Source organism: Sapajus apella, unplaced genomic scaffold, assembly GCF_009761245.1.
Source record: "Sapajus apella isolate SASKATOON/1434 unplaced genomic scaffold, GSC_monkey_1.0 scaffold18, whole genome shotgun sequence".
Lineage (NCBI taxonomy): Eukaryota > Metazoa > Chordata > Mammalia > Primates > Cebidae > Sapajus > Sapajus apella.
The window spans coordinates 23,895,238-23,918,883 of record NW_022436958.1 but is presented as its reverse complement, the minus strand read 5'-3'; the positions used below and the strand labels follow the sequence as shown (position 1 = coordinate 23,918,883).

General features: G+C 38.2%; 1 protein-coding gene across 9 annotated transcripts in view; it reads left to right on the top strand.

The window, feature by feature from the left end:
* Positions 1–23,646, top strand: part of RBMS1 (RNA binding motif single stranded interacting protein 1) — a 216,356-nt gene that overhangs the window by 115,967 nt on the left and 76,743 nt on the right. For 7 of the 9 annotated variants that reach the window (XM_032286517.1, XM_032286513.1, XM_032286520.1 and 4 more), the window contains one exon: positions 4,234–4,409. In XM_032286517.1, coding sequence (XP_032142408.1) covers positions 4,234–4,409 — 176 coding nt within the window. The remainder of the gene's footprint in view (positions 1–4,233; positions 4,410–23,646) is intronic. The other 2 variants (XM_032286514.1, XM_032286516.1) reach the window with 1 other exon arrangement.

Below are 23,646 nucleotides of genomic sequence, written 5' to 3'. Positions count from 1 at the left end.
GTTCCAAGGCAGCTTAGGGTTTGAGAGGCAAAATGTAAAAGGACTATCAGTGATGAAAATGAGTGATGAACTGGGTAAAATATTTCCCTTTTGGTCCCTTTCTAAGCTTTTTAAAATTTTGTTGAAGTTTATCATTTGTCCTGCCAAGACACATACTCTAACTACAAAGTGTAATTGCTTTAAATTTCTCAGAGTTACGAAGCTGTAGTTAAAGACTTATCAGTACTTGCATTTTAATCTATGAGTGAGGGTTTAATTTTTCAGTTTAAAGTCATATCATCTTAAAATGTTGACTAATGGTCAGCAATAATATGCTGAATCTTTCCAAAGTTGTTTGTAGAATTTATTCTTTAATGCAAAGATTTATAAAGTAGAATTTTTAAAACCAATTGTTTTAAGAGCTAATCTTTTTTTTTTAAACACTATCAAGTTGTTAAAGGCACCTTTTACTTTTTAAAAAACGTATCTGCCAATGGTATTATCACATTTCAGAGAAGCTTGAATTTTGTAATTAGCAAAAGTGATGGACACAGAACATGGAAGAATACAAATAGGACATTCAGGATGTAGAAAGTGTTTTGGGGTGCCACTTAGAGTACTGTTTGAAGGCTCTGGCTCTGTTTTCTAGCAGACCTGGGTTCAAATTCTAGACCTTCCACCTTCTAAATATGTGTGGCCTTTGCACGTTGCCTAACCTTTCTTGAGACTCAGTTTCCTAATCTGTAAAATCGGAGAACAATAATCTATCTGCCTGTCTGCATTAAGTACGGTAATGTATATAAAGTACTCAGCAGAGTCTCTGGCATAGTCAACATGTAATATATCCTATTATTAAAATGGTTATTAACTCATTCTGAATAGTCAGGAGTAAACAGTTTTTTTGTATTTGAATTTTCTTTTTTGAACATGTATCTAGTGTTTAATCAGGTATTTTTAGTTTCAGTGACTTCTAAAAACTTAATCTTTGGTTTAAAATTTTCTGCACCAGAAAATTAAAAATTGACAACCTAGAATAATTCAATGCTCCTCTCTTTCAGTTTTCTTTCTCTGTCTTCAGTAAGCCCCAAGAAAGACTTGATTTGGGAATAAAAATTGAATTTGAACTTTGTTCTATATAGGATTCACCAGAGGCTAGTAGTCCTCATTGGGTACATTTAGGAACCCCCTTCTTCTGCCTGGGATCAGATGTTGGGAGATTTTATTCCCTCACAGGGCAAACTTACAGCGGCAGCAAGGAGGCACAGGTTCTATCTGCTTCCCACAGTGCGAAGATACTACTGTAGTAAATACGGATGCCTGTCAAAAATATATTAAACCAGCTATTTAAATTCAGTCATGTAAATCATAGTTTTATTTTCGCCAAAAATGAATACATAAATAAAAACCTATGACTTTCTTGTCTATATAATCTCTAAATAAGTCATACCTCCAAATGTTTCTTTAATTATACAAGTGCATGCCTGCCACTCCCTTTCCACTCCTGGCAAAATCAAAGGTTCCAGTGAATCCAGCCTTGGAATGCAGTCTTTTAAACGCCTGATGGTTCATTTGCTTCTGTGTTGATGTAATCCCACTAAGAGATAGGGGGCGGGCCTGATCCATAGCTTGTTGCTGACTTCTCCAAGTCTCATCCCAGATGACCACGTTTCATCTTGAGCCCAACAGCTGCAGTAAACATACTGGGTCCTACTGTGAAAACAGCGTGGCCGGTGTCAGGGATGGTTCCTGAGACACTAATCAAAGGAGATTGAAGAGAAAATTCAGTCCTGTCTAGCTCTGATAACTACAAGTTCTCTGTGTCAATCAAAGGCTTGGGACAGGGAAGCTCGTGTGTGGGCTACTTTCCAATCCCTCTGTTCTCACTGATGTGAAAAATAGAGGAGGGCTGGATGGCAGGTAGCAACTGAGTGACTTCAGAGAAGGAGCACAGGCTTTATGGGGCATGGCCGGTGCTCTGAGGTGCCACCTGTGGCAGAGCACATGACAGAGTTTGGTCTTAGTTTTATATCTAGAAAGCAAAGTTATTAGCCTCTAGAGAAAAACCGGTGGCTTGGGGAAAGGATATGAGTTCAGCTGCTCATTAAGGGCATGAATCAAATAGATTTGGTAGGATGTGATCTCAGGATGCTTTTACTGAGGGGTTAAGCTGTACTTATGTTCCCAGTTCAAGTTCAGCTTTCAGTGAATAGCATTTCTGTGTTGACTATTATTGACCCTAGCCGCTTTCCTTCTAAAAGAGAATCTCCGTAAATAAAGTGGTGTTTGGACCCAGATGATACCTTAGCAAGGAACTTGGGCAGTGGGAGGAAGAATCTAAAAGATATAGGGCCAGAAGAAATGGTAACATATTTAAATAATTGGGGCTGGGTGTGGTGGCTCATGCCTATAATCCCAGCAATTTGGGAAACCGAGGTGGGCAGATCACCTGAGGTCCGGAGTTTGAGACCAGCCAGGTCAACATGGTGAAACCCCGTCTCTACTAAAAACACAAACATTAGCCAGGCATGGTAGTGTGCACCTGTAATTCCAGCTACTCAGGAGGCTGAAGCAGGAGAATCGCTGGAACCCAGGAAGCAGAGGGTTGCAGTGAGCCGAGATCACGCCACTGCACTCTAGCCTGGGGGACAGAGCGAGACCCCATCTCAAAAAATAAAAAATAAAAATAAATTAATGAGATCACCACATATTGGGATATTATGGAATTAGGATGACCATGACAGAAGCTGGGTACAAAATTAGGAATCTATAGTGGGCAACAGAGGTTGCTGATGAGGTAAATGAGGGTATGTTTATTGCAAAGGGTCTGCTTTTCAGCTTTCCACTGTGAGATTTGATTTGTCTTCAATAGACATGTCTGACTGGTAAAAACCAGTCCATGAGATTTGAACCTTTTGTGGATTGTCTAGTGACTATTTAATTTTGAATGTTCAAACTATTCATATGAGTGATGTCCTTAAGTTAGTACAGTATATTTATTTATTTTGAGATGGAATTTCACTCTTATTGCCCAGGCTGTAGTGCAATGGCACGATCTCGGCTCACCGCAACGTCCGCCTCCCGGGTTCCAGCGATTCTTCTGCCCCAGCCTCCCGAGTCTCTGGGATTACAGGCATGATCCACCACACCCAGCCAATTTTGTATTTTTACTAGAGACAGGGTTTCTCAATGTTGGTCAGGCTGTTCTTGAACTTCCAACCTCAGGTGATCTTCCTGCCTCAGCCTCCCAAAGTGCTGGGATTACAGACATGAGCCACTGCGCCCAGCTGTACAGTATGTTTATTATTTAGAAAATGTGAGGTGAAAAAAAGTCCCTCTCCTGTTGTGAAATGCTGCATGTTTGCTGTGAGGACACTTGGGGTTGTGTGCCTTTTCATCTCAAGCTGGGCCACTTAACTTCCTTAAAGTCACGTGTGTGGGACTGGGTCAGAGAACTGTGGTTTCTTTCTATTGGTGCATGGAGAATTATCTGGTGTGAGTATAATATCAGACATTCTTCCTAGGTGGCTGCCGACTGTAAAACCACACTGAGCCCTTTGGTTATAGGCTTTACAAGAGTTGCGATGGGTGCTGCAAGCTGGGAAGGTTTCCAGCTTCTACAGCATTCTCACAGGAGTTAAGTTTCACAAGGTTAGCCAGAGCGAAAGGCAGCCTGCCTGGGAATCTTACCCAGATGTCTCAGTGAAGTCCTGTGCCTATCTTAGAACTAGGTGAGATCGTCCTTTTTGGAGGATCTGGATGAAACTCTTAACTTTCTTATACTTCAGGAGTAATTTTTTTTGATGAGTCATCCTAATAAAATTATAAGCAACTTTCAATCAAACGTTCTTCAGAATTTGAAAACCTTTTCAAAAGTCTAGTGATTTCTGAATTACTGTGTATTAAGATGGTATCATCTAACTTCATGTACGTTAATTGTGAGTCTCAGTAGATGTGTTCCTGAAAATATGTGAATAAATTAATCTAACATAAATTTAGTCACATTTAAGGTGCACACAGAGAACTTTTACTGAGTAAAATCCTTTTATCAATTTCATGTTGCAGAAGAGGGCTTTTTAAAAATAGCATGAACAGTCCTTTTTTAAAATGTAAATTAAAATTTATACCTCAAAGTAGCTTAAGGTAATCTGTATTGAAATCTTGGTAACTTCATTTTATTTGGGAGATCATACAGCCTCTAAATGGTGTCAGTCTCCTAATGCTAGCATGCTAATTCTCCTCATCCTTGTTTTTCAGCAGTCTCTGGTCCCAGCCCACCCCATGGCCCCTCCCAGTCCCAGCACCACCAGCAGTAATAACAACAGTAGCAGCAGTAGCAACTCAGGATGGGATCAGCTCAGCAAAACAAACCTCTATATCCGAGGACTGCCTCCCCACACCACCGACCAGGACCTGGTGAAGCTCTGTCAACCGTAAGTAACAGTTTTTCTTGTTATTTTAGCTGCTCAGTATTTTCTTGATCATATTATAGAGTGATATATACCGCATTATAAGAGGAGTTTATAGGTGGTATCTGTGGACTCTCAGTATCGCAACAATAAAATGGGTTTCAAGTGTTAACTTCTTGAATACTTATTCAGTCAATATTAACATCATCAGACTGGCTACATATCAAAATGAATTGGAGCATTTTCTTAATAGAATTTGACTTTATGGGCATATGAAAAGTAAAATATGAATTTTTGGAAAAAATGTATGGCTAGATATTTTTTTTAAAGTTGTTATTTTTTGTGGATGCACCTCTGAGGGTCTGTCTATCCTATGAGAGGAACTTTACCTATCATTGTTTGTAAGAAAGGTTGTTAACCATCTTACCTCATCCTGAATATAAGCTCTTAATTCCAGCTGGGACCATATTAGTCTGTTCCCATTAGCATCCATAGTTTTGTGGTCTGGGTTGTTCAACCTCATCTCTTTAAGAATAAGAACTCAATTCTACCCATTCAGTGTGTTATGAAGAAATGTGTGCATGTGCATAAAGTTCCAAAGTAAATTTGCATTATATGCTAATGTTGTCAATGAATAGTAAATTTGCATTATATGCTAATGTTGTCAATGAATAGAATATAAATGTACTGCTTTGCTGCAATTACATTAACTCACTAAGAAAGCACTAATTTAAAACAAGCAGCCAGAAGCACTATATAGTGCAAAGATCATTGTGTAAGGACTGAAAGCATCAAATTGCATCAAGCTGTAAAAGCCTACACATATAACAGCACTTTTTATTTATTCTAAGACAATAATGGTCCCTTATAAAGATGATTTTGCGTAACTGCAGTAGAAAACTTTTGCTAGAGAATGTTTCCTATTCCCTGAATTTCAAAACGTCTGACTGATAACATCTCATTTCTCTTGTGTATAAAATCCAGATTCATTAGTTATTTTTTTTTTTTTTAAGAAAAAAAAATTCAAAGCTAACTTGGTCAGTTATTTCCAAACTGGAACTAAAAGTACCATCTGGCCTTCCATGGGTGGGGGAGGGGGTGATGGTTGTTTTGCTGTCTTTTGTTTTGAAAGAGGAGGGTTGGGACAGTAGGTGGTGGCTTTTTAAGATCTGGAGAGCTTTCTAGAAGGCCGTCCCTTCTCAGCACTCTCCCTGTGCCTTTTCTGTGTCCCCGTTTTTGACCAGCCCTTGTGGACTTCGACTCCAATCCCTGGCTTTTGGGGCAGTGAAATAATGTATTGCACTAGGGACTGCTGTGAAGCAAGCCCAGCTCTTGGGGTTTGTCATTGCTGGCTGGAGGCAGAGGGAACCCTGCCAGGCACGCCCTGCCCTATTGCAGCTGTTCAAGACCACAAATAGGCCTTTTGCTATCTCCTCTGCTGCTGGCCTTTCAGTGGCGTCATATTATGTTTTTGCAGTGTAACTACAGGTAGATAGAGTGCCATAAAGTCTAAGGAACTAAAAATATGACTGTAAGAAACAGAAGAATGAAGCTAACTCTCAAATTCATGAGGTGTAAGAGAAAGGGAGTGGAATTCAAAAGACAAATTGTTCTCCAGCTAGCGTTGAATTATGTAGGGTGAGTTTTGATGTCAAGGAGACAATTAACGGTAAGATACTGGAGTAACACCATGTTTTATATACAGTAAATAAGTACTTGAAAAATTGAGCCAGTAATTTTTTTATTGAACCAAATCATATTCCAAATGTGGAAGAACATTTTACCATTTTTTCTAGAATATTCATTTCCTTTTTGCTGTTCTCTTTGACATATATGGATTTTCTTAACGTGTGTAAACATTATTCTCCTTGCTGTTATCAGTAGCAGCAATAACGTTGCAACCCTCACTCTCTCCCATCACTTGCAAAAGAAGGCTCTTGTAAAATTCCAGGTTACCTACTGAAGTCTGATAATAGTCTTCTTAATATGTACCATACAGAGGCAAAACAATAATAATAGAGGACTCTATCTCAGAATTTGCTGGAAACGTCATTCCATTTAACACAGAGAATGTAGTAAATACCAAATTTGACTTGCTGAGAGTTTCGTGTCTTAGAATGTAGGAAAAGCACAAAAGAGCTTCCCTGTTCTGGACTTAATTGTTTCCCATAAAGAAGAGCTAGTTGGTGATATAGAAGTGACAAGAACCTTTTGAGAAAGTAACTCATCCTAGAGCTAAAAAACCCAGTGGACATAATTAGAGATTTTAGAAAAGTAGGTATCAGAAACTTCTCAGAAAAAAATAGATATAAATCCATACCTCTAAAAAAGAAAAGAAACACTTAGAACTAAAACTTAGCACCATAATTACAAATTGACCTGATGAGGCTGAATTGGGAGGGAAACAAAGGAAACAAATGATTTGGCGCTCCAGGGGGCTTGGATATTTTAGAGGATTATTTAACAGAAAGATGGGGACAAGCCAGGAATGTTTATGATGGTGGCCCAATTCCATACAAACAGTGCATGAAGTCCAAAGGTTGAGTATTACATGAAAATTTTAAAAACTGGAGAGGAAAACAAAAAATATTTTTTAAAAACTGTGTTTGAAGTAGAACATAAGTATGCTGTAATGTTAGAGGAGGTTATAGTGGAAAAGCAACTGTGATGTTAAGATGACAAGGAAAGGCAGCCCCACCCAGACTCCAAAGAGGGAGTCATGCCCGACCTTGGAAAGTGTAGATCACCATGACTAAGAGGAGGAGGCATGTGGGACAGGAGCTCAGACCAGAAGCCAGGCAGCCTAAGTTCCTGACACAGGGTGGTGATGGTGGTAAGTCAGGTAATCTGAATTGAAAAGAGATAAATTGTCTAGAAGCATTTAATGAAAGACGTCAGCCAGCTCTAGTTAACTTCTAAATTGTAAAACACATAGGAAAAATCTTGGAACCTTGGCTGCTGTAGGCTGCTGCAGCTTCGCTCCCTATATTTAAGAGGTTATCTATTCACAAAGAATATATCAGTATAGTTAACCAGCAAGTACTGGAAATGGAACAATCTAGGTAACCCAAAGGGTTCACCTGCTATCCCTTGGCTTAATATTCTTCCTTCTCTGAAATCAAGCCAAACAAACACTATGCTTGACTCTGCTTATCTGTGTGGTATTTGTCATATAAATATTTGCCAATGCAATATTTCTCTCATTCAGACTTCTCAGGCAGACTTTTTAGTTGGATGAATTGAGGGCTCCTGTTGCGTCCATTTTCTTGACATCTTAGCCATTTTTATTTTGCCTTCAGACTTTCAACTGAAACTGCACTAGCATCTTAAATATCTCCTTATTTTCCCTAGCATTTTTTTACTCTCATCTCTCTCCTCCTTGACTCTCTGCCCTTCTGGTTTCTGTTTTCTTGGCTGGCTCCTTCATAGCCCCATCCTCCGATAGGGTTATTCTCCACTGTTTCTACTTTCCTGCACATTTTCCACTTGAATATTTTATTTTTACCTCAAGTTCAAAATATCCTCTCTCTCAACACTGTCACTTTTCCAAATTTACTTTCCTAAACATGAAGCTTTAGGAGTCGGCAGCTCCTTCCCTTTGTCCCTTAGTCACTAAGTTTTGTGGATTCTTCTTTGGCCCTTCTTCTTCCTTCTTCTCCCTGCCAGAAGAACAGGGTGACTCTCCCTCTCTGCAGTGTGACAGGAGAACCATTTGCTCCTCTGCTACCTCCCCTCTGGGACCTCCCCTCCCCACCTCAATTCAGCAAGGCCAATTCCAAACTCCCTGCCTCCTTTATGCTTGGACCACACCAGTAACTCTCCTCTTTATTTTTAAATTTTTACCTATTGCCAGCTCATAATCAGCATCTTACTTTCATAGGGTCCTGATTTCCAAGTGCCTGTTATATTACTTAGCCATATGTCTGTGACAGTGTATGATGCTAGCACCGTATTTTCTTATACAGATTTGTCACCCAGACTACAAAAGAGTTGTAGTCAGGATTGCTAGGTTTGGTATCCCAGAGTTACCTCAAAGTGCCAGGCAAGTACTGAATTCTCAGTCAGACTGTAAAATAGGTCAAATCATGTTATTATAAAAAATTGTGATAAGCATTAAATCAAATAATGTAAGTAAAAAAGCTGGCCCAGACCCTAGAACACGATTGTCACTGAACAAGTATTAGTATCCCTCGTTTCTTCCGTCCTTGAAATTCTAACTACTAGAATAAGCTTAACTTATATTCAATTCTACATTTAAAACAAAGGAGGAGAAAGCCCCATCAGATTCTGATTTTGAAAGCTGAGAAAGCCAGGAAAGTAGCTTACGCTAACCTAATCTCCAACCTCCTCTTTCTTGAGACATTTTTTTGGGGTGGGGTGGGTAGGGAGGGCTACAGGCATATCTTGTTTTACTGTGCTTTGCAGATAACTGCTTTTAAAAAAGTGCATTGAAGGTTTGTAGTAACCCTGCATTGGGCAAGTCTGTTGGCATCATTTTTCCAATAGCGTATGCTCACATTATGTCTCTGCATCACATTTTGAGAATTTTTACAATATTTCAAACTTTTCCATCACTATTATGTCTTTTATGGTGATCTGTCATTAGTGATCTTTGATGTTAGTTGTTTTGAGGCACCACAAACCGTTCCTACACATGGCTTAATCATTAAATGTTGTGTGTGTGTGCTGACTGTTCCACTGACCGGTCGTTCCCCTTTTCTCTTTCTCTCCTCCCTATTCTCTGAGATACAAAAATTTGAAATTAGGCCAAATAATAACTCTACAGTGGCCTCTAAGTATTCGAGTGAAAGAAAGAATCTCCCAAATCTCACTTTAAAAGCTTTTAAAATAAAAATTAAGCTTAGTGAGAAGGGGATGCCAAAAGCCAAGTGAAAGCTAGGTCTGTTGCACCAAACAGTTAGCCAGGTTGTGAATGCAAAAGAAAAGGTGAAGGAAATTCAAAGTGCCACTCCAATGAAAAAATGAATAAGAAAGCAAAACATCCGTATTGCTGATGTGGAGAAAATTTGAGTGGTCTGAATAGAAGATCAAACCAGCTACAACATTCCCTTAAGCCAAAACCTAATCCAGAGCAAGACTCTAATTCTTCAAATCTGTGAAGGCTGAGAGAAGTGAGAATACTGTAGAAGAAAAGTTTGAAGCTAGAAGAAGTTCATGAGGTTTAAGGAAAGAAGCTATCTCTATAATGTGAAAGTGCAAGAGGAAACAGCAGGTGCTGTTGGAGAAACTGCAGCAAGTTATACAGAAGGTCCAGCTAATCACTGAAGATCCTTGGTGAAGGTGGCTACATCAAACAACAGATTCTTGATGCAGACAGTCCAGCCTTCTAATGGAAGAAGATGCCATCTAGGACTTTCATAGCTAGAGAGGAGAAGTTAATGCCTGGCTTCAAAGGACAGACCAGTACTCTTATTAAAGCAAATGCTGCTGATGACTTCAAGTTGAAGCCAATGTTCATTTATCATTCCAAAAATCCTAGCATCCTGAAGAATGATGCTAAATCTATTCTGCAGGTGCTCTGGAAGTGGAACAGCAAAGCCTGGATGGCAGCACATCTGTTTACAGCATGGTTTACTGAATATTTTAAGCCCACCATCGAGACATACTCAGAAAAAAAGATTCCTTTCAAAAGATTATTATTCATTGACAATGTACCTGGTTACCCAAGAGCTCTGATGGAGAGGTACAGGAGATTAATGTTGTTTTCATGCCTACTAGCATATCTCTTCTGTAACCCAAGGATTGAGGGGTCATTTCAACTTTGAATAATTATTAAATTATTATTATTATATATTATAAGACTATAGTTGCCATAGATAGTGATTCCTTTGATGGATCTGGGTAAAGTAAATTGAAAACTTTTGGAAAGTATTCACCATTCTAGATGGCATTAAATTATGGTACATTCATGAGTCATGAAAGGAGGTCAAAATATTAACACTAACAGGGGTTTAAGTTGATTCCAGTCTTCATAGATGACTTTGAGTTGTTCAAGACTTCTGTAAAGAAAGCAATGTGGAAACAGCAAGAGAATTAGAAGTGTAGAGCCTGAAGATGTGACTGAATTGTTGTACTCTCACAATAAAACTAGAATAGATGAGTTTATTTCTTATGGATGAACAAAAAAAGTGGTTTCTGGAGATAGGATCTACTCCTGGTAAAGATATTGTGTCCATATCTTCACCAGGTGAAGAAGCAGTGGCAGGATTTGAGAAGATTGACTCTAGTTTTGAAGGAAGTTGTGTTGTGGGTACAATGCTGTCAAACAGCATTGCGTGCTATACAGAAATCTTTCATGAAAGGAAGAGTCCATTGATGCAGCAGTCTTCACTGTTGTCTTATTTTAAAATTGCCACAGCCACCGCAGCCTTCAGCCGCCACCACCCTGATCAGTCAGCAGCCATCAGCATCAAGGCAAAATCCTCAACCAGCGAAAAGATTACGACTTAAGCTGAAAGCTCAGATGATAATTAGCACTTTTTTGTAATAAAACATTTTTTAAGAGATGGGGGTCTCACTTTGTTGCCCAGGCCTGGAGCACATGCTCTTCTCAAGCATGATCATAGTGCACTGCAGCCTTGGGCTCCTGGGCTCAAGTGACTTTGCCTCAGCCTTCTGAGTAGCTGGCATTACAGGTGTGCACCACTATGCCTGGCTAATAAAGTATTCTTTAATTACGGTATGCACACCAGGGTTTTTTTAGACATATGTTATTGCATACTTAATAAACTACAATATAGTGTAAACATAACTTTAATATATGCTTGGGAAACAGAAAAATTCGTTTGACTTGTTTTATTGCAATACTCGCTTTATGGTGGTGGTCTGGAACGGAACCAGCAATGTCTCTGAGATATCCCTGTGTTTGCAGAAGAATAGTTTCAGCCACATGGTACCCACCCCTGATTATTGCTCATCATAATTATTGCTGTGGCATGTAAAATATTCCATTATGTCCAGTTTTTTTAAAAGATTTAAAAATAGGATGGGTGTGCAAGATTTGGTAATGGCTCTCCCTGATTTGTAGTGGAACAAATGTGTGAGAGTCTCTGTTGACCAAGGCTGGGTAGCTTAAAGGTTACTGTGGTATTGACATCATATGAAGAGTTCTAGATAACTCAGTGTAGCAGTGTTAATGGAAAAACCATTGACTTGATATTAAAACAAAATGAGGAAACTCTACTCTTTCCGACTTCTACAGACAGCCCTTCCATTATTCCCAAACCAATTCTTGATCAACCAGTCTTTCCCTTTCATTCAGTACATTTCTAATATGTTTCCAAGTGCGGTAAAACATACAATTTTCATAGAAATGTGAAATTAAATCTAGCTTATGATAGCTTGTTACTATTTAAAAGGAAATATTTTTGAAATGTAAAATGTTTTCCCATTTGTAATACCCAATACATATTAATTTTCTGTTCCTTTGTTTTGTTTTCTCTGTAAGTTTTCCTTATGCTTTTGAACACAGCGCAGATCTTAAAAGGTGAAACAGTAAAGCAAGATAGATTAGCAGAGAGACAGGGATAGTATTATAATCAATGTGGTGTACTGGGAGAAGCCAGAAGAAGGCTAACCTTGATGTGAGGGAATTGGGGTGGCTTTCAGGAAGGAGATGAAATCTCAGTCTTAAAGGACAAGGACAATTTTATGAAAGGTGAAAGCAATAGTGTCCTCCAGGCATCAAGAAGCACCCAAGAGGTATGAGAACTCTTGAGTGTTTAAAAAGGCACAGAGAGGAGTTCTTGGTACAGAGCTGGCACTCGGCAGTTGTTAGTTACCCAGAGCTCCCGTGACAGGGCGTCAGTGGGTGTAAAGGAATATTAGGCCGGAGGTGTAGGATGGGGGCATATTGTTAGCATCTTGACTAATATACTTAATGCCAATATTTTAGTTTGGAGTTTATTCTTTAGTTACAGAGAAACAGTTAGTTATTGGATTAGAAGAGTAGCATAATGAATCTCTTGCCTTTCTTTCCCTCTCTGATGCTAATTTTGACAAAAGTAAGAGGGTGGATTGGAGAAGGCCAGGACTGTCATAGATGAGAAGGAAACCTCCAGTTGCATGAACTGGGAGAGAGCACACATGAAAGGCACCAACTCTTAGTGGTTCTCTCTTAGTCCCTAAACACCGGCTTCTCCCTGTGTTCCCCAGATTCGACCATGCTTTTATTTGTGTTATCTAGAAATGGGGCCCAGTGAACCACTTGCTTTTCTGAAACCATGAGCTATTTTGTTGAATATTGATTTTAAAGCGTTTTCTTTTGAAACAGAGCCTCACTCTGTTGCCTGGGCTGGAGTACAGTGGCACGATCTCAGCTTACTGCAACCTCTGCCTCCCAGGTTCAAACGATTCTCTTGCCTCAGCCTTCTGAGTAGCTGGGATTTAAAAGAATATTTTAAGTTATTCTTAATGTCATAAGAAATGAGGGCAACTAACCGGAAAAGGACAACTTGAAATGGTTATATCCTTTATTTGTACGTCTCCATTGAGTTCTATAACACTAAGATTTCTTAAGCAACCCATCTTTTAAAAAAAAGATGTTTTCTCTCCACCCTGAAATTAAATGATCATCCTTTTTATTACAAAAGGATTAGGCTACCTGTAGGGTAAAATTCGGAAGTGAAGGTATTCTCATAAATTCAATAGGTTTTTGATACTTAATCAGCTTTTACCCTGTTATGAAGTTATCTTCAACATTTACTCTGAAAAGAGCAATGGGCCCAGCTGACCCAGTGTTTTGAAATCCCCACATAAATAGGAAATCCTTTGGAATGTATAGAAATTACATGAAATAGGAGAGCCCTTATTTTCAGTACAAAAGAATGATCCTGTGATGCAGTAGGAAAATCACTCCACCGAACAGGAACTCAGTTCTCACTTCAAAATTGAAGAGAGAATTTTGAGCCATTTGACTCAAAATGACTCAGTCCAAAAAGCCTGAACATACCCTTAGTTATTTCATTTATTTTAGAAAGAAAGACACACACATGCTCCACATATATTCCACACAGGAGTATTCAGATAGCTATGCAGATGTGACAGACATAAACCAAAGGTTTCATTGCCTACATTCAGCATCATTCTAAAGGAACATCTCTGAGTCTTAGAAATCTGAAGCTTTTCATGTAGGGTTAAATTAGAGGCTAATATAAGGAAATGGTTTCTTTTTAAGATAAAATTTACCCTTCATGTGTTGTCTTCCAAGCAAATTGAAGAACTATCTTACTGCTGGTGGTGATGATAATGATTATGGTGTATTTAACTTACAAGCATTACAATAAAACACCCACAGATGATTTTTTCTTTGGTAGCTACTACATCTCAGGTAATTGAGATTGGGCATATTGAGCTATATTACATTGTACTGTAGTTGTTTGAATTTTCTAAATGGTTTTTAAAATGGTATTTTTAAATGGAATTTTACAGGGTACCGAAATCTATATCTAGTGAATTTTTATTTCTTACAGTTTTTTGAAAGACAAGGAAAGAAAAATAAAAGTAAACAAAACCAGAGTTGTGGCGTGGGCACATAGTTCTTCTCTCATTAAGTGTGTCCTTTAAAAAAAAATTTTTTTAAAAAAGGCTAATCTTTATTGACTGGTAAAAAGACTGTTTTCGTCTTCCCAAAAAGTAAAAATTAAGATGATGATTTTTCATACTTAATTAGAGAAAATGCATGCCATTTTTGTTTCTGTTACTATTATATAGCTTCTTGTGCCCATTTACAAATTTTATAAATCATAGGATTTCTTTTAATTTCCAAATGTTTTTGTTCCATAAAACAACCCATTTTTATCCTCTCAAGTTCTTTCTTCATTGGTCTAGAAGATTCTCCATACATAAAATATTAATAAAAGTAGTTTCTGGAACATGGCTTGCTTCTGTTATTCCTAGCATAATAGGATGACACATAATAAATAACACAATGAGGACTTAGACCAAGGAACTTGAGCATTTTGCTGAAAAGTGCGATCTATATGATGTGCAGTTTATAGAATTTGTCTCATTGTCGTAAAAAGGAATGCCTGTCTGCTAAGTCGAAATGTTGAGTCCCTGATAGTAACTTAACTCTCTCATCATGGGCAGTATTCCAGTAAGGTTCCACGTGCAAGAGTTTAACACATGATGCATTTGAGACTGAACAAAGCACAGAATCTTTGTGTTCTCCCCCACCCCCAATAAATGGATACCAAAGCAAAGTTGAGAGGTTAAGAGCAATTGTGTAATTAACTGAATCTTCTTCCCATTCATCTCTTGGGTAAGCGAAATACAGAAACAATTTATTGTTCATGCTAGTTGTATCATTTCTATTCTTGGTGTAGAAAAAATTTTGGCATTTTAAGAAATACTTTATGTACAATACTTCTTTGACATACCAAGGTATAACCTGAAGACTTTTTGAAATCCCCAGATTTCACTGAAATAATTTTAGCATCACTAAAAAGAAAATCCCATGAAATAAATACCTGCTTCCCAAATAGAGAACCATCTTGCCTACACCTCTGTGTGTACTTTCTTCAGTTTTATCATTAGAATTATCAGTCAGTCTGTTTTTTTTAGGGGGTGGGCATTATCAGTCAGTTTGTTTTTTTGGGGGGTGGGCAGTTTTCAAATATTAACACAGTGTTTAATCCCTTCTTGAATATTGCTGTGTACACAATTAGAACAAAACGTTATTGAAATGTGGACCATAGATGATGGGCTGTGCTTCTTCACTGGCTTCATGACCTGCTCCCCTCTGCTGAGAGTATCCACAATTCAAATGCGTGCTGTTGCAATATTAAGGATAACTGCATATCAGGGAATTTTAGTGTTATCGTGAGTTGTTGAAACCTCAAATATTAATTATTACCAAGTACCTACTTTATACATGCCCTGGTATTTTGACAGAAAATCTCAGTAATGTCTATTTTCCACTTTATCCTTAGTATAAAATCTGCTGGTAAGCATGAATATTTAGAAATGTACTCAATCTTCCTTATTGTCAGTTGACCTTTTACTTTAGGGTATTTTTTTGTTACTCCTAGGAATGATGAAAAGCCATTCTTTCTTCTAATGCCCAAATACTGCATAAGCTCTTGGCAAGCCCATTTTAATATCAGCCTTAGCAGAAGTTAATTGGGGATCCGGCACTGAACATAATTATCATAAACATAAGAAGTTTTTTTTAAATCACCCTTTCCTTCTCTGTGATTGAAGATAGTATTTACTTTACGTCCTTTCCTTGTTTCTTTATATGAGTCTTGGATCTCTGTAGCAGCAGCTTGGGGATATTTAACCATAATATGAAGTTACTGTCATCAGGAATAAAAGCCTCTGCAATCTTTATTTGGTGGTTAGGCTGGGTTTTATTTAGAATTTCCTTATTGGGTTACTGTTGAATCTCAGAAATTTATAACCTTTCTCTTCATCTTTAGTTCATAGTAAATGCATGTGAAAAAAATCCTGACTAATGTGTAAACACTTAAATAACACTAGCAGCCAAAATCTGTCCCGTGCTTGCTGTCCCCCAGTGATTATGCCAAGTGTTTTATTATTTAGTCCTTAGAACAGTTTTATGAGCAATATTATCATCTCCAATTTTCTGTCTTAGTCTGTTTTCCCCTGCTATAATAGAATAACACAGATTAGGTAATTTATCAAGGAATGAAGTTAATTCGGCTATGGCTTTGGAGGCAGGAAAGTCCAAGAGCATGATGTCGGCATCAGGTGAGGGCCCTCTTGCTGCTTCATAACATGGAGGAAGAATAAAATGAAGTTGAAAGAGATTTCTTTCCCTATTGCTCAGGATAATATAGTTGATAATGTTGGAATCAGAACTTAAGAATGGACAGTCTGACTTCAGAGCTCATCCTGTGATCCACTGTGCTTTCTGCCTCTCCAAGTGTACCCTAAATCCCAGTTTATTAACTTCCTCTTCACTTCATCAACACCCTTGTTTCTTCTTCAGCGCCACAAACTACAAAAGACTAGTTAATTTCTCCAGGACTCTAAATGATATTCAGCCATCATAGATTTAACAAGATTTTATTAGATAAAGCATCTTTCTTTATGTCCATTTGAATAGGCAACAAAATAAAAAACTCAAAGGCAGGATGATAGAGGAGGAACCTGTCTTTCCTGACATCTAACAGAATAGTCTCTTTTAGCATAGCTGGTCGTATGAAACTCCACTCCTGGTTAGCTGTTTAATGTGCAACTCCCCAAGATTACACAGCATAGAGAAGTTATGTAACTTGTCACTTGCTAGATATCTGAGAGGGTTTGTGCATGTACAATAAGAAACAATCTTTTAGGGGTCACTGTCTAACAAGTCCTAACACTGCTTTAGAAAATAATGGGCATGTAAGAGCATTATAATTTTGCTATGAGTATAAATCTTTTTTTTTTTGGTAGTTTTTATTTTTTTTAATTTGTTTATTATACAATTTATAATATTTATAAAATTTGTTTATTTGTTCTGGGGTACATGTGCAGAATGTGAAGGTTTGTTACATAGGTATACACGTGCAATGGTGGTTTGCTGCATCCATCACCTCGTCATCTACATTAGGTATTTCTCCTAATGCTATTCCTCCCCAATTCCCCACCCCCTGACGGGCCCTTGTGTGTGATGTTCCCCTCCCTGTGTCCATGTGTTCTAATTGTTCAACACCCACTTATGAGTTAGAACATGTGGTGTTTGGTTTTCTGTTTTTTTGTCAGTTTGCTGAGAATGATGGTTTCCAGCTTCATCCATGTTCATGCAAAGGACATGAATGCTATGAGTATAAATCTGATTAAAACATAAGATCAGGACACTTCTGGGGAGAAGTGAATGGTGAATCCCATTTTTTATGTAATTTAACAAATATTTATCAGGTATTATGCCAGTGATTTTTCTAGTTACTGCACTGAGACATTTTCCACCTTTAAGGAGGTATAGAAAATGGACTTCACACATAATGTACATTAGAATGTGGGAGATAGAAAGTGCTACTGAGATTACGCAGTTTAGGGAGTGGTTGCATGTAATGGGGGATATCAGGCAAACCTTGTCATTTGAACGAGTCTTCAGAATGAACTGGGCAGCCCCACCCTGGCACGGGAGACAGGACTAGCTTGCCTACCTGCCCTGTCTGGTATTCACTGATGCCATATTGGCAGGGGTGGGGGAATGTTTAACACCAGAGGAGGACTTGTACTTCACTGAGAAGGTAGATAATACATGCTGCCCCAACATTTGTCCCTGATGGAATGAGGGCCAGAGGGAAGGTGGAGAAAGAATGTGGTTCAAAGATTGAGTATAAGATTTGATTTAGTCTAAGAAACTGAGAATTTGATATCATTAACACATATAGGGATCAGGAGGAAGAGTTTGTTTTTATTCTTGCCTGGAAATTCTCATCTGCTCTCAGGGGAAACTCCAAATTGAGTACCTGTTTGCTTTATGAGTTTGTGTACTTTTGGTGTGGCAATTAAACAGAAAGAAATAGTGCATCAGTTCTAGGCTGGTGAATCTTCAATGCAGAAGAGAGGCTAGTAATTAAACATTCTGTTGCTCAGCAGAGATTTCTCTAATACTTTATTATTTTCTTAGATGTTTATAGTTTGTTTTAGGGGTACAAACTTTTTAAAAGTTGTTTTTTGTTGAATAATGTGCTTTGCAACTTCCTTGATTAGGATTGTTTGGCTTTAGACTGGAGACTCTTGAGAAGAAATTTTGTGAGAGAGCCATGGAGCCAAGTAGGAGGAAAGGAGGAGGTTGAGTTTCCATAAATGGGGTATCTAGAATTAGCGAGAAAGTAGACTCACAGCACAAACAGTCCTGACCAAGTTTATGGCTCTGCCAGGGCACATGGGCTTTCTCTCCTCTTGGATGTCTATGCACTCACTAACCTGGCCATGCCAGACTTAATGCTTGTCTAAATTGCTTATGGGACCAGGACCACTTGTCTTCCTCATTTTCTCTTTGTGCCATAGCATCTTCTTGCCTCTGTTAAATGTCACATGTCAATAAAGGAACTTGAATGGGAGATCAGTGTGTTTTTGAGCATCAGCATTTGCATGTACAGCTTTAGATTTCCAGATTTACAAAGGACACTTTCCTACAGCATAAGGACTAGCTCTTTAAAGATGAAACAGAGAGAGACAGTCATTTGTGGTCCTTGAAACAAATTGGGCCTGCTAGGCCATTTGGACAGAAGCACTGATGCTTTCCAATGGGACTTCCAGAGTGTTTCATCTCCATCTTCAAAGCCAGGCCATAAATTGTGAAATTGTTTTCACTGTCCCCTTAATATGAGGCACAGTTTTTGCTCCAATGCTTAACCTATTTCAATGCCCCAGTGTAGCTGTAGATAATATTTTGTTTCTTAGATTTTCCTCCACCACCCTTATTCATTATCCTTAGTTTAAGTTTGACAGCACGCAATTAGCTTTTAAAAGCCATGCTTATTTAATTTTGGCTCTGATTTTTGAGGCACAAGAATTTGAGCATTTATTTAATTAAAAAATTTATTGAACTTTTTAAATCTCTAGTCTGAATTACAGAACTTTACATCTCTTCTAGTCAAGTGGCTGTTAACGAGGAGCACGCACCAGAATCAAAATTTACATGTCAGGTCCTTCCATAGATGCAGGAGTCAGAAGATAGCAAGATACTTACAGAGAAGCAGCGTACCAGGCAATTATACTAAAGAGCACAGGATTTCCCCCTGGCTCTGCCTCTTGTTTGAGCAAATTTCTCAACCTCTTTGTGCCCCAGTTTCTTTACCTATAGAATTAGAATAATCATAGTGTCTGAAACTTAGGGTTCTTGTAGGGACTAAGTGAGTTAATGTCAAGTGCTCTGAACACTTCCTGGCACGTATTAATGTTACTGCTATTATGACATATTTTTAAAAGCTTCCCAGGAGATTCTAATGGTGAATCCAAGTTGAAAGTTCGATTTTGTCTTTTTATGTTATAACTGAGAAAGCTGAGACTCATGGAAGGTTAAATGACCTTTTTGAAGTCACAAAATTAGGAAGAGGCAGGCTTGGGAAAAGAGTCCATGTCTCCTGAAATACCCACCCATTTTGATTTGCCACTTTACTTTTCATGAGTTAATATAAACTCTACCCTCAACTTTGCTTTAATCATCAGGATGAAATTTGTGTACTTCAGTTTCTTGCCAAAAACTTTGTCCTCTCCACTGGACAGGTCTTGTCAAAAGCTCCTGGAAGAAATGAGATTTATTAGGAATTGTATGAAAGATTGGAGTTTCTTTGTTCACTATAGAGCTTCCCAACTTTGTCTTGACAAACACAGGAAAGGATAATATTTGTATTTTGTTACATTGGCATTGAATTAGATTATATTGGATTGCCACCTATGGATGAGGCTGGTCATTGCTGGAGTGACAGGCCCCACCCAGTCTCCAAGGGTTGACAGAATCAATATCTCCTGACGCCTTTAACGGAACTACCCCAGCAGGTGTGGTTTTTAAAAAATGTTCAACAAAACTATATACAAAAATATTTAAAAGTAGTATTTTGAATTATATGCTTTGTAAGTACAAATTTACATTTATAAACTTATTAGGTAGAACAGTGAGATGGTTTTGATAAACTAAAAAATGTGAGATCAGGGTTCCTGGGTAACAGTTGCAGAACAGTATCAATAACATACCTGATTTATTTCTGTATTTCATTTTGCTTGTATGGCATTTGGAAAATAATCCTTATGCACATTCATAAGCAGTTGCAAGAGGTTATAATTTTTAACACACTCATTTTGTCTTGATATCCTCTTGAATTAATCTTACTAGAAACTGGAAATAATTTTTCTGCTTCAACATTGAATTCATAATAATATAGCTACTCACGTGCCTAAAAATAGATATAAAAGTCAGACCAGAAGCACCCAAAACAGCATCAGTACCAGTCGATGATGTCACTTTATCATGATTCAACACTAGGTAGGCACTTTAGTATTGTACAACTGTCTATTAGATCATGGTGAGGGCGTGTGCCAACTAGTTGTACCTGCTCTGGGCCCGGCATTTGTTTGAGCATGATGAATGTGTAGGTCATTTGTATAATTTTTTATGAATGGACAAGTGCAGACTTGAATTTCCAAAGAATACCAACGCATATTTACAGCTTTCCTAATCAGTGACTCATTTATGCAGAGATGGCAGGAGACACATTTGTCTAGTGTCAGCACTTGAAGCAACTTAATGTAGATACGATGATTAGTATGTTAACATATGTTATATATTTGCCTGCATTTTCTATTATTTGTTTTTGTATTTAAAGGCTAAAAAGTTTTTAAATACAAAATATTCATATGGAAAATTGATGGAACCCCTAAAGTACTTCTTCAAAGCCTAATTTGGCAGCCACTGTTCCAAGACATGTGCCATTTATCCCTGGATGCAGCAACATTATCGGAGAGCCTTATGCATTAACCACATAGCTATTTGCCCTTGTAGAATTACAATACTTGGGCTTGAGGTGATCCTTTGACCATGCATTGCACATAAAGTATGGCTTTTAGGAGGAACCACAGGAAGATGCTCCTTCTGGCCTTAGAGCTGGGAAAAATGGAACTTTTCTCAAGCCCAGGACTTGGTTTTACTCTAATGAATACTCCATTTCGTAATGCTGTATTTCCTTTTGTTCACTGCTAAGAAGTTATGAGTCAACTCTGCATCCAGCATTATCATCTCTGCAGGATCTCGCTTTCAGGTTTATGCATCTGTGGAAAAACTACTCCTGGGCTTATTTTTTCTTCACTTACCTTGACCTTTGTATCTATTTTTGTCTTGTGATGTTGCATATATTTTTGCCAGCAGCCTCAAACTTTCTAGGGGAAGAGGTAGAAGTAAATGTTTTTCATGATCTCTGTTTGACTTCCCTTAAAATCACAGAAGGAACATTGCTTAGTCACCTTTTTTCAGTTTGCATAACAATCATTATTTTTATTATCAAAGAGGCTCACTTGGGAATGCTGATATTTTGATATCTAATGGCATTTCCATTGGAAAGGAGAATCTGGCCGCTTCTCTTAATGGCCCTGCGAAGAAATTAGTGGATGCTCAACAGTTCCCTAGACTGTCAGTAAACGTTAAAATCAGCAAATACTCAAAATCAAGATTTCTAGGAACGTTTAGCTTGATTGACGTCTTTATTGAAAGGAAAGTTTGTTAAAATGTGATTTTTCTTATACCCATTCTCAGTTGGAATTTACTTTGGCATTGAATTAATTACCCCTCCTTTTAATTATTTCAAGATAGGAAACATTCAGCAACTTGCCTGGATATGTGTTTCAGCTGCAGAGGTTTGTGTTACCTGTGTTTTGCCTGCTTTATAAGTCACAATTTAAAAGTATTGGTTCTGGCTTTTAAACCTCCTGTGAGGTACACATCTGCTTCCTTCTCTACCTGCTATAAGTTCCTGATAAACCTCTTGATGCATTCCCAGCCTTGAGTATGAAGGAACATTCTTCTGGAAGCAGTTCATCATAGCATCATTGTTCATTCGTTTCCTTTCCTCCTCTTCCCTCTCTTCCTTTCTTTTGCAATGTCTGTCTGACAGTACCAGCCTTTCCTGGGCTTGCATGGATAGTAATGATAGATCTGTTACGAGTTTTTCCAGATTGTTTTTACTTCTTTACAGGGTTGTTCATTTTTATCTCAATCTTATTACACAGATGTCTTGGTTTTCTGACCTCTGATACTGCTAAACCAAGGTCTCCTCCATGGGTCCTACCACTGACAAATGCCCAGAGCAGAAGAATTTTAATACTGCATTGAGGAGAAATGAGGAGACGCTTCCTAAATGATCTCAGACTGCAGCAGATAGGCAGTCCTCCATTCTCCACTTGTACTGCTGTTGGTGTACAAAGCTTCCAGCGGCAGGGTCATCGGAGTGCTGTTGCCACACTGATGCAGTTGCCAGGCTGTCTTACAATGGCCACAAGACCTTATATTTTTTTCTTCCTCCTCTCCCCATAACTTTTCTGACTTTATCTCTCCTTACTGTCCTCCACCACTGCACTTCAGCCATAGTGGACTTCTTGGTGTTTCTTAAGCACACCAGACTTTCCACGTTCCTTACACCAGTTTTTCCTCCTCTGCCTGCACTGCTCCTCCCGTGGATCCCCCGACTCGCTCCTTCATATCCTTCAGGACCTTGCTAATGTCACCTTCTCCATCAGCCTACTCAGCCACCCTTTTAAAAATTGTAATCTGCCTCCACTTTGCCTTGGCATTCTCAATCTCAACCTCCACTTTGTTTGTACTATTGTCATAATGCCACCCCCTAACATACTGTATAATTTGCTTATTTTTTCTTATTTATTATAAACAAAATCAGCAAATATTTTTGAATGAAAGAATAAAATCCTGCTTTATATGCCACAAAGGAAGGCTGGATGTGAGCCCAAATCTCTAATTACAAAGGCATTGACCTATTCCTGGCGTACATATTTCTGTCTGTCTCTCTGTCTCTCTCTCTCCCTCCCTCTCTCTCTCTCTCTCTCCCCCTCTCTCTCTCTCTCTCTCTCAGATGAGCAACTATAATAGCAGTGAATATGGATTACTCAGTGCTGGGAAAGGCTGTGGTAAAAATGAAGGCATTATAATTTGCCACAAGAACAAACTTTATCCTCTTACATGATACACATTTTTCTCTATCATCCTGGGTTTTTTCCATCTCTTTATTGTTGTCATGTGTATTTCTGTAACACATCAAGTCATCAAACTTTATCCTCCTACATGATATGTATTTTTCTCTATCATCCTGGGTATTTTTTTTATCTCTTTATTGTTATCATGTGTATTTCTGTAACACATGAAGTCATTTCTGTAAAGAGGCAGGCTACAAATAAATACATCTATTAAAAAATGGTAGATAATCAAATATTTTTAGCCTCTGGCTCTTCATTGGTGACATCAGCAAATTAAACCAGAAATCAGAAATAAACAAGCAAGTGGCCATGTACCACCTCATTTCCTCTCTCCTGGCAGAATTGCTAATAAATAGATGAGAATACTCTTCCTGCTGTGCCTGGCTGGGGCTCAGAATCCTTCCTTATACAATACAACCACTAGTAACTCATCAGAGTGGGCATGCAAGAGGAAAGCTATTTGAAACTCTTGGCAGATTTCTTTCAGCTCTGTGATCCAAAAAAGGAGAAATAAAGGGTTTCTCTTCATCTTTCTAGGGTCCTGGAACCTTGCTTGTTTGAGATTTTTTGCATTTTTGAATTT